The 11,995-nt window shown below is 36.7% G+C and overlaps 1 protein-coding gene across 1 annotated transcript; it reads left to right on the forward strand.

Annotated features, from left to right (window-relative positions):
• The first annotated feature begins 5,611 nt into the window (after window positions 1-5,611).
• arf5 (ADP-ribosylation factor 5) lies at window positions 5,612-10,437 on the forward strand. Its single transcript, XM_022679547.2, has 6 exons — window positions 5,612-5,812; window positions 6,916-6,996; window positions 7,315-7,424; window positions 8,615-8,686; window positions 8,840-8,965; window positions 9,065-10,437. The coding sequence occupies exons 1-6, from the start codon at window positions 5,746-5,748 to the stop codon at window positions 9,149-9,151; spliced, it is 543 nt and encodes a 180-aa protein (XP_022535268.1). The 5' UTR covers window positions 5,612-5,745; the 3' UTR covers window positions 9,152-10,437.
• Window positions 10,438-11,995: the final 1,558 nt, after the last annotated feature.

Here is an 11,995-nt window from a genome sequence, read left to right on the forward strand (position 1 = left end):
TTTTGCTGCTGCAGACTTATTTTAACACACCTCTCCAGAGAAAAACAGGAAGTGAAGGGTGGAACTAATTACCTAAAACTCTGGGAGTTAATCAGGACTTAATGGTGATCAGTGTTAATTTAAGTTTTTTTTTATTAAACATTAATTAACTGTTACATAACTGTCATATTGTCTGACAATTAAATTGGCTGTTAATTTGTAAGGAGGATTGTATGACTAAATAGCCATTTTGATCACTTTGGTGTGATCAATATACATGTTAGATGTTTATTAATTCTTAAGGAAGTCTTCCCCATATTCCAAAATCTCTATAGTGATACCCACAATGTAATGGCAGTATTACATTGCCATGTATTTAAAATAATACATTGCCATGTATTTAAAATAATAATGTGCGTTTATTTAAGGGAGCTGAAGGATATTACAATTATAAAACTGGCCTAACAAAGTGTAAGCTTTCCTAAAGTACTTTATCATAACAGTGCAGATTCATCCATTTGGCAAAAGGGAGAATTAATGAGCGGTTATAGATAAGGAAAGTTTGTAATCTCTTTGCACTTACACCTAAATGACCCCTGCTGTTACACTGCGACTACATCATGTTACATCAGGTGTTTCAGTATCTTAGTATGTACAGTATATTGCTGGTATGAATATTTAAATATAATATTTTTTATTAAACAATCATATTTAGTAAATCTGAAGACTAAATGCATTTTTCCAGCAGCTTCACAGGAGAATATCTCAAGGCCTTGTTCCTGCAACCAGTGTGTAAGAATCAGAAAGGAAAGACACTTTGGAATTGAGCCCAGAGGGGTGGTGTTCACGTTTTTGTGGTGAACAGGAAGACGTGACTGATGGTATTTATCATAACATTTATCTAAGGTTTCCTATGACAGCCAATGCCCAAAGGTATTATGAAACCAAGGCTGTCACTACAGAAAGCTGCACACGTGGAGTGTAAATACACACACGTGGTGTTCATACATTTAAAACGTGCTAACAGTGTTGATAGTGAGAATAGCTGTTTTGTCCTCAAACATAAACTAACAAAGACTACTGCTATTCTGACTCGAAATATTCTATAAACATTTTAACAGCAATTCTAAACTCATCACAACATTGATTCTGTCCCTTTTCTATCTAATGTCATTGATGCAGAGAATGAATGTATGATGCTCCCTGCTGGACATCTGGAACAGCACAGGGTTGGTAAATTGTATGCAGAACAGCATAAGTAGACAATCTGGGGAACAAGATGATACATATACACAGGATTATAAATACTACATATAGTAAATACAACAATACAGTAAACACTACAACATTGTGGTATAGTATACTGCTTTAATAAAGTATATCCTCTGAAAAAAATATTTATATGGAAAATGCAAAAAAATCAGTATCAACCTAAGATATATCATGTTTTGTATAGTCAGCTTCACATTATTAATAATAATAGACAAAAGGGAGTGCTATAACGTGTAATATTGGCACTGTAGTATGTTGGTACAAGTCCACAGGCCATAGATTAGCACAGCAGTACCAATTTTACACATTATATCACAAACCTTGTATGATTGCTTAAATGAAATAAATAAAAACATTTGGAATTATATAAAAAAAACAGAATATCTTTTTTTTTTATTTTAGATTCTTCAAAGTAGGCACCTCTTGCTTAGATGACAGCTTTGCCCATCTTGGCATTTTCTCAGTCAGCTTCATGAGGTACTCACCTCCCTGTAACAAAAAGCTCAAACTTTATAGCAGCTGGTCATCAAAAAAAAAAACATATTCTACATCCTGCTCAAGAGCTAGTTAGTGACCTAACCAACCAGCATAGGGTATGTTTTTTTCTGGGTGACAAGCTGAACCATTTAGCAGGGCTAGAATGCCTTTTAGTCAACAGCTGTGCTAAACTTGTTTAATGTAAATTAATGTTAATTTCTTGCCACTAAATATGTTGTGACAGTAGGGTTGGTACAGTAAATAGCCCTATTTGAGTAATGTTTTTCTATTTGAGTAATTATTGTTGTGGCAAGAGCTACTCAACTAAGTAAGGTTAAAATACTTTAGGAAATGAAGGTCAGTCAATCTGAAAAATAAAAAATAATCATTAGAAAGCAGGCAAGCCTTCAAGTGCAGTTGTAAAAATCATTAAAAGAGATTTTAAAGAAACTGTCACTCATCAGAGTTACCAGTTTCAGAAACTGCAAGTTAACAGCACCCCAGATAAATCCATCTAAATGCTTCACAGAGTATTTTTGTTTGCTACATCATTTCTTACCCAGCAGGCCATCAAAATAAATAGACATTCATTTCAGGTTGAATGTTGATCATTACGTCAGATGACTACAATTTTACATCAGGATAACGTCTAATACTGTTACGTGCCTGCAGGGTTATGTGTTCCTTTATAGTCTGGATAGCATTAATTTGTAACTTAGGGAGAAAATTATTTATATCATATATATATATATATATATATATATATATATATATATATATATATATATATATATATATATATATATATATTGTGGCGTGAGGAGGCGGGGGAGTTGTGGGTCCGCCCCACGCCAGAGCGCAAAGCCATGCCTGTCTCAGCTGGCCCGCATGAGGGCTGATTGAGCCGCCAGTTGAGACAGGCATATATACTCAGCCTCCGCCATCATTTAAGAGAACTATCACTGAGGAGCTGGGGGCTGAGGCTGCGCGGACTTGTATTTAGCCTTTAAAGTAAAAACTAAGTAATTCTACGGACTCTAGAGCCCCATTGGGCGGGCTATGTTTCTTTAAGTTTATTCTGGGTGTGGTGGAGGGCATTTTCAAGCCAATAAAGGTATGATTTGAGTTCATTTAATCCCCGTGTCTGTGTATCTCTGTGAGCTTCCTCCTTCCGGGTCACAGTGGTCACGCCCCTAACCCCAGGGGCCTACCACAATATATATATATATATATATATATATATATATATATATATATATATCCTATATTTGAAATGTATACTTGTACATCTGAAAAACATACAATATCATTGAAAAGTTACTTTATTTCAGTTATTCAGTTGAAAATGTGAAACTCATATATTATATAAATGTATTACACACAGAGAGTAGTACACCTGTGTGCCAAGTCCTGCTGGAAAATGAAATTCGCATCTCCATTAAAGTTGTCAGCAGAGGGTAGTTGTATATTTTCAGGGAAAACACTGCCCTGATTTTGGACTTAATGTAACACATTGGACCAACACCAGCAGATGACATGGCTTTCAAATCCATCACTGATCATCAGTAAATTTTAAATTTCATTGGAAAAAAGTCATACAGTCCAAGTCGATTGAGGTCTAGTGTAAAGTTTTCATACAACCCCTGGCAAAAAGTATGGAATCACCAGTCTTGGATGAGCACTCCTTCAGACATTTCATTCTGTAAAACAAACTCTGATCAAAAACATGATACAATAATAAGGTCATTCCAAAGTGCAACTTGTTGGCTTTCAGGAACACTCAAAGAAATGAAGAAAAAACATTGTGGAAGTCAGTGAATGTTACTTTTATTGACCAACCACAGGGAAAAAAATATGGAATCACTCAATTCTGAGGAAAAAAGTATGGAATCATGAAAAACAGAAACAAAAGATGATTCAAAATACATCACTAGTAGTTAGTTGCACCACCTTTGGCTTTTATAACGGCTTTCAGTCTCTGAGGCATGGACTTGATGAGTGACAAACAGTATTCTGCATCAATTTGGTGCAAACTCTCTTTGATAGCAGTTGCCAGATCAGCTTTGCAGGTCGGAGCCTTCTTGTGGACCATTTTTTTCAATTTCCACCACAGGTTTTCAATTGGGTTGAGATCTGGACTATTTGCAGGCCATGACATGACTGAATGTGTCTTTCTCCAAGGAATGCCTTCACTGTTTTTGCCCTATGGCACGATGCATTGTCATCTTGAAAAATTATTTCATTATCTCCAAACATCTGTTCAATTGAAGGGATGAGAAAACTGTCCAAAATGTCAATGTAAACTTGTGCATTGATAGAAGAATTAACCACAGTCATCTCCCCAGTGCCTTTGCCTGACATGCAGCCCCATATCATCAAGGACTGTGGAAATTTGGTTGTTTTCTTCAGGCAGGCCTCTTCATAAATCTCACTGGAACGGCACCAAACAAAAGTTCCAGCATCATCACCTTGTCCAATGCAGATTCTTGACTCATCACTGAAGATAACTTTCATCCAGTCATCCACAGTCCATGATTGCCTCTCCTTAGCCCACTGCAGTCTTGTTCTTTTATGTTTAGGTGTCAATGATGGTTTTCTTTTAGCTTTCCTGTATTGAAATCCCATTTCCTTTAGGCGATTTCTTACGGTTCGGTCACATACATTGGCTCCAGCTTCTTCCCATTTATGCTTCATCTGTTTAGTTGTACTTTTTCGGTTTTCAAGACAAATGGCCTTAAGTTGCTTGTCTTGACGCTTTGATGTCTTTCTCGGTCTACCAGTACGCTTGGCTTTAACAACCATTCCATGCTGTTTGTATTTGGTCCATATCTTGGATACAGCTGACTGTGAACAGCCCACATCTTTAGCAACCATGCGTGAAGAGTTACCTTCTTCAAGAAGTTTCACAATCCTCTCTTTCGTTTCAAGAGACATTTCTCTTGTTGGAGCCATGGTTCTTGCCACTCTAATTCGTCCAGCAGCCCTCCAAGGTGTCATGACTGCAGGTGTTTTTAACTGCAGACTAACGAGCAGATCTAATCTGAGGCAGGTGTCCATTTAGGGAAAGGAAATTGACTGGGTGTGTCCTTATTTTCTACCTTCAATTCCATACTTTTTTCCTCAGAATTGAGTGATTCCATACTTTTTTCCTCAGAATTGAGTGATTCCATATTTTTTTCCCTGTGGTTGGTCAATAAAAGTAACATTCACTGACTTCCACAATGTTTTTTCTTCATTTCTTTGAGTGTTCCTGAAAGCCAACAAGTTGCACTTTGGAATGACCTTATTATTGTATCATGTTTTTGATCAGAGTTTGTTTTACAGAATGAAATGTCTGAAGGAGTGCTCATCCAAGACTGGTGATTCCATACTTTTTGCCAGGGGTTGTAGTCAGTGATGGTTTGGAGAGTCATGTCATCTGCTGGTGTTGATCCACTGTGTTATATCAAGTCCAAAATCAGCACTTTATGCCTGCCTGTGCTGGCGACTTTTATGGAGATATGGATTTCATTTTCCTGCAGGACTTGGGACACTGCCCACACTGAGCAAAAAGTCTCAACTGGTCTAATATAATATTCTAGTTTATACACTAATTTTATAATATTCTAATTAATACACTAATTTTTGGGGTTTCAATGACTGTGTATAATACAGCTATATAATATTGACTGAAATAAAGTAACTTTTCAAGGATATTAATTTTTTTTTAGATGCACTAGTATATTGACACATTTTAGTTTAATCACAGCTTGTCTAAACTGTGTGACTGTGTCATCTTTTACAGGAACACATTAATAGCTGCTCTTTAAACATTATGTAATGCACATCCACGCTGCTTTTTGTGTCGCAATCTGAGTCGGAAGTGACGGCATGTCTTCCACGGTGGCTCTGGTACGTGGCAGCACGCAGGCGCCGAGTTACCGGCTTCAGACCTGAGGAGCAGCGTTACTGTCGGAGGAGCCGCAGTCTGAAGAACCGAGCTACCGACCTCCACCTACAGCCACTGCCTGACTCACCATGGGGCTGACCATTTCCTCACTGTTTGGGAGGCTTTTCGGAAAGAAGCAGATGAGAATACTGATGGGTAAGTGTGGAGATTTAACTGTGTAGTTGAGTTAGCCTAACCCCACATCCTCCACTGTACTGTACTCCAGCCTCATCCAGACAGGTAACGTTAGAGGCAGACTGGAAAAGAGTGACTGAGCTGTCGTTTGAGTATTAGAGGGGTTTAGACATGTTAATATAGTTAATATAACTGCCTGTTTTAATATGTCTTCCATACAAAACTGTATATTCAGACAGCAGGAGAACTAGCTATGTAGCTAGCTAGCTAACTAGCTTGGTAGGTAATGCTAGTACTGAGCTAAGCTAAGCTAAGCTAACCTTGCTTCCCATCCACTCCCAGTCTTGCTTCCTTTCTCTGTAATCAGCTGGCATCAGTTTTAGACCCACAAAATCTTATTTATTTATTTATTTATTTATTTATTTATTTATTTATTTATTTAATTTTAGTTTAAATCAAACTGTTAATACATTTGTTTTCTATTTCCACTCTGGTTCTGTATTTTTTGTTTGAGAATATTAAATTAAATAAAAAAATCTAGTGTTGTTCAGCTAACTTTCTATTTATTCAGCCTACAAATACAAAAAAAAGCTAACCTTCTATTTAATCAGCCTGCTAATTATTATACAATTTTCTTCCTCTCTGTAATCAGTTGGCATCAGCTTTAGGCCCACAAAATCGAATTTATTTAAAGCATTTATTTTTTTTTGTTTAAATCTCTCTGATAATTCCCACTCTGTGGTATTCTATTTTTTTGAGACAATAAAACAAATTATATACAAAAAGATCTAATATTGGCCAGCTAACCTTTTATTTAAGCAGACTAAAAATACAAAAATGCCAACCTTCTGTTTAATCACCCAATGATACAAATTTGTTAAGATATTCAAACAAAATACCAGTGTGTAACATGTGACAAAGAAAATCATTATTTTTGAGACAATAAAACAAATTATAAACGGCTGTCCTGATTGAGGTGCAAAAACAAAAACATGTAGAGAATACTATATCAAACATAATGCTACAATAACATTGTAAGAAGATGAGATGAGTAATAAAAAAATATAATTATATGTTTGTTGTGTTGTCAGTTATATTTTATTCTTTATTCCTTTTTCTTTCAGTGGGTTTGGATGCAGCAGGTAAAACCACCATTCTCTACAAGTTGAAGCTTGGGGAAATTGTGACAACAATTCCTACCATAGGTAAGACATTTCCTGCTCATTTCTCCATTTCTCCTTATTGTTATGAAAGATCCTACTCGGAATCATGAGAATGATGTTTTTTTTTTTTTAACGTTTATAAGTATTTTTTGTAGCATTCTCTGTTAATCCATTCATTACAAAACAGCAGCTATTAGATTTTTTTCTAAGAATAGGTTATTGTGGTACAGTGCATGTAAGGACGGGGTTTACCTAAGTTACGCAATATTCAACTCTAGCTGAGATTATTCATCAATGTAGCCAGGAGAGAAGTTTTGTGAGCATAAGCTGATGACGTTGCTTTTCTCCATTGTTGTGAAGGTTTTAATGTGGAGACTGTAGAGTATAAGAACATCTGCTTCACTGTTTGGGATGTCGGTGGTCAGGATAAAATTCGCCCACTGTGGAGACACTACTTTCAAAACACTCAGGTATGGAGGTTTTTTGTACATTGTATATTTAATGTGATTTTTAAGAGATCTGTCTTACAGGGAAAAAAGGATTGTGGTTTAGGTACGTGTGAATAATAGTGTGTACAGCAGACAAAACAGAGTAATTGACTGAGTAACTTAAGCAAAGAGCAACTGGAATCAGTGTATATATGTTGAACTTTCACTGGTATCATGTCTAAATGAGTGGTGGTGGTCTATTTTTTTTTGTTCAATATTGCAGGAAGATTAAGATTAACAGAAGTATACAATTAGTATATGTCAAATAATAACAAGTGTTCTAATAATGATCAGCATAATCTTTATGAAGTCCTATAAATTATACAAATTTGTTAAGATATCTAATAAAATACCAGCATGTAACATGTGACAAAAAAATAGTATTTGTTTAACTACACCAATCCCTGTAGAAAACAAGGGTAGCACATTAATCTCTCTAAAGTCAATCACAGGTCTAGTGCCTTTGCTGGCTGCTTGCAGTATTATCAGTTTCCATATTATCAGCCCATTTCCATCTTAATGTTCTTCTCCAAGCTGTCTTTACATCTCAAGTGTCCCATTCCAAAAGTTTTAACATGTTATTCTGCTATATTGACACAGGGGTGAAGATCATGTCTTGGATATTTCTGTTACATCCATTAATTAGCATGAAGTTGCTGTTGAGTTTAATCAAGTTGCTATTATTATTATTATTATTATTATTATTATTATTATTATTGATCATGTGGCATTGTCCTGCTGGTCACACTAAAAGTCTTTTTGTAGGGCTGATGTTAGCATAAAATGGCTAATGTAATTTCATTAGCTGTTAGCCATCCAACTACGGACTGTGTAACAACTAGGCTAAAGCCCAAATACTGTTTAAAACCTTTTCTGTGGGTGTCCAGTGGAAAACTGAATAAGGACAATCTGAGGCATATGGTCTGGGAGGTTGTGGTGGTGGGTTTACTACATTACTCTGGTCTGTACTGCACGAACTCTTGTCACATTTGACAACCAAACTGACAATTTTGGCTTCACTTCTCTAGAGTGGAAGTGATTGGGCCCTAGGCATCCGTGTTTTTCTATGGTCATTGGTCCAGAAACAATACACTAGGACTTTCAGTGTGTTTTCACAACTTAACCAAAAACTTTTGAACAAGGATCTCACAGTTAATGTGCCTTTTCCCCAGGGCCTGATCTTCGTAGTGGACAGTAATGACCGAGAGAGAGTAGCTGAGTCGGCTGAGGAGCTTGCTAAAATGGTAAGAGGTTTTAACATTTCATTTTAACAGAAAATGCAAGCACCTTTAAAAATCAGCACTTGCTCTGAGCACAGTCTGACATTGTTTTCTGCATGTACATGTGCATACGCGTTAACTAATGCAGTGTTATTTTCACATCCTCTGTATGTGCAGCTGCAAGAAGATGAGCTGAGGGATGCTGTGCTGCTTGTGTTTGCAAACAAACAGGATCTGCCTAATGCCATGGCAGTGAGCGAACTTACAGACAAACTGGGGCTGCAGAGTCTGCGAAGCAGAACGGTACACAGACATATCAAATATGTTACTCAAACATTCTCAATTTTACTTTGCTTGGCTCTTGATTATTGACTGACTCTTCTTTTGTTTTATCTTTTGCAGTGGTATGTTCAGGCTACCTGCGCTACACAAGGCACCGGGCTGTATGAAGGACTAGACTGGTTATCCAATGAGCTGTCCAAACGCTAGTGCCTGTGAACAGAAGATAAAAGGGGTGACTGAATTTGAGGAAGAAAGATAACATTAATCTATAGACTCTGTTCTAAAGAGTGTGTGTGAGTGTGGGTGGATGAATGAGTGAGTGTTGGGGCTGATGGGTGATGAGGAGCCAACCGTTATCATGTCTTATCTTTACTTTTCTATTCTTTATTCTGGCTCTGTTCTTACTTTTCTTTTGAGACACATTGTTTTATATGGATTATGCTTTAAATTGCATGTTCACTTAATAACTGTGACAGCATTATGGAAGCAGCAGGGCTTCAGAATGGAAATACTCTGAAGAAAGGACCTTTCCCTACACCAGCGTTGGGCAGTTGTAGTCCTGGAGGCCCGGATTCCTTTACAGTTTTGTGCTTTTCCTGCTTGAGCAGACCTGATTCAACTCACCTGTTAATTGCCAGGTTTACTAGATCTATTAAAGCAGGGAAATCAGCAAGCAGTGTTGTACTCTGTCGCCCACCCCTGCCTTAGATGGTTCTTTATAAATAAAACTGAGCCACCTAAGCCCCATCTGAGATTCCACAGATTTGTGCTTCATGTGCTAACTTACTGCTTGTTGTACAACTTTGTTTCCTACAGACATTAAAATATTACATTAAACAATGTTGTAATTTAGTCTCTCTCTCTCAGCTACTTCACTCTGAGGCAGACTCATTCAGCCTTAACTCTGCAAATGTTCTTGATATACCTGCATTACATATTTTCTGATATTTACAGTGATAAATCATGCACTCAGGATTTTAAGGAAGCTACCCATTACTGTTTAACCGGAACTAGCCCCCTCATCTAAGTCAATGTTGGATCCAGAGCTACAGTCATACAGGGTAGAAAACTGGAAACATAACTAGTGAGGAACAGGCACCAAATGTTTGACCAGGAAAGAGATGGAAGCACCTTCTTTACATATTTATTGCAGCATGCTCCTGCCTTCCACTGTTGCCTGTATAGGTATTTGGCTGTGAATCTCACACAGTGCAATAAGGTTCCTCTTACCTGTGGTTTACTCTCTTTCTGAAGTGGTGCACATTTGAGCAAACAGAAAGGTGACAAATATAGTCACAAACATTACTGAAGAGGGACAGGCAATGGAAATGCAATAATAACAGTGTGTGTGATGTGTTATTGTCTTGTTTTCTCATTGTGTTTGATTCAAATGCTAGCTCAATACTGGAAAATGCCCTGTGTTTTATATGTGTTGTATGAAGTTTCACTTGCCCTGCTTTTCTTAAATAAAAGTTTCCTGAAGATTACAAATATGCCACATGTTTGTCGTTGATGATCTTGCGTTTTTTATGGCTATGGTTTTTAACACATAGTAATATATTGTAATAATATAATATAGTGTTTTTGCTAGGTACAGTCTCCTAAGATGGATAAACTTGTCAGTTAATCAAGATGAAAACAGAAAAACAAAACTGAGCTGCTGTTGAACCTGTTGGCTGAGGTTTTGTGGACAAGTCTAGTCACGCACAACCTTAACGTGAAGGAATAGGGAATGTAAACAAATATTGTTTTGAAAGTGAATCAAAGCTTCATTTACATTTACATTTATTTCATTTTACAATCGTAAAACTATCCCCCCATCAACTCAGAAAGTCAACCACCAGAAAGTCAACATCACTTAATCCTAGGTAAACCCCTGTTACTGCCCCACATACCTAATTCATATGATTAACTAGTCATTTGAATCAGGTGTGTGAGCAGAGAAGCACATCAAACATGCAGGACAAGGGGTCTCCAGAACCACTGCTTTAGCAGCCCTCAAAAGTGGTATAACTATATAATGTTGCCTTGTGGCTGCAAATGAAAAAAAAATATTTATGCAAATATTTATAAAATAGGGTAAAAAAATAATTATTTGTATCTAATTGCTGGCAAAGTGTTCCATGTAGCTTTACTTCTAGGAAGTATTTTACCCCAAGATTATGTCAACTGTAGCCCTAATTCTGGTCTGTGGAGACTTGTATTTTACATTATAATTAGAAATTGATAAAAATATAAAGGGCTGGTGTAAAAAACAAAAAAATGGGTTTGTTGCCTGAGGGCAACACCATGCTGTAGAGTGTTACAGGATTTTAAACAGAGCCGAGTGTTCTATCAAATTGTGCTACCCATCGATATGTGCTTCTTTCCAACAGTGCACATGCGCGGACCCACATTTTTTTTTATGTTGTCATGTGTACCCGTAACTGTAAAAATAAATAAATAAATAAATAAATAAATAAATATACAAAAACGGGCTCTAATCACCCCCATTTCCTTAACTGTAAAAATAAATTAATAAAAATCCAAAAACGGGCTCTAATTACCTCTATTCCCTTAACTGTAAAAAAATAAATAAATAAGCAAATAAAAAAAATACAAAAACGCGCTCTAATTAACTATTTTCGCTTAACTGTAAAAAGAAAGAAAGAAAGACGGGCAGCCCGAGAGTGAGTCCTGAATGGTGGTGAACGAAGCTAAACGGCTAAAAACATAAAATGAACCTATTAACTGAGAAATAGTAAAGGGATCTTACATATCTACATATATCTCAATTAATGTACAGCTACCATTTTTTTGGATAACAGATTCGCTAGCATTAGTGCTACTGTGAGCTGATTGGTTGGTGAGCTGGTGAGTTTAAAAGGCGTATAACTGGAGTTTAAAATCTTTAAAATGATCAATGTGGCAATAAAACATTTGATGAGATCCTGTGTTAATGAAATAAGTCGATTTATCAGCATAAAACTGTATAAAAACTCATTTTTGCTCAGAGAGGCGCGCCCTCATGTGGTCTAACAAAAGGCCTCTCCCAGGAAACTGCGTCATATC

The sequence above is a fragment of the Astyanax mexicanus genome, chromosome 9 (assembly GCF_023375975.1).
Source record: "Astyanax mexicanus isolate ESR-SI-001 chromosome 9, AstMex3_surface, whole genome shotgun sequence".
Classification (NCBI taxonomy): domain Eukaryota; kingdom Metazoa; phylum Chordata; class Actinopteri; order Characiformes; family Acestrorhamphidae; genus Astyanax; species Astyanax mexicanus.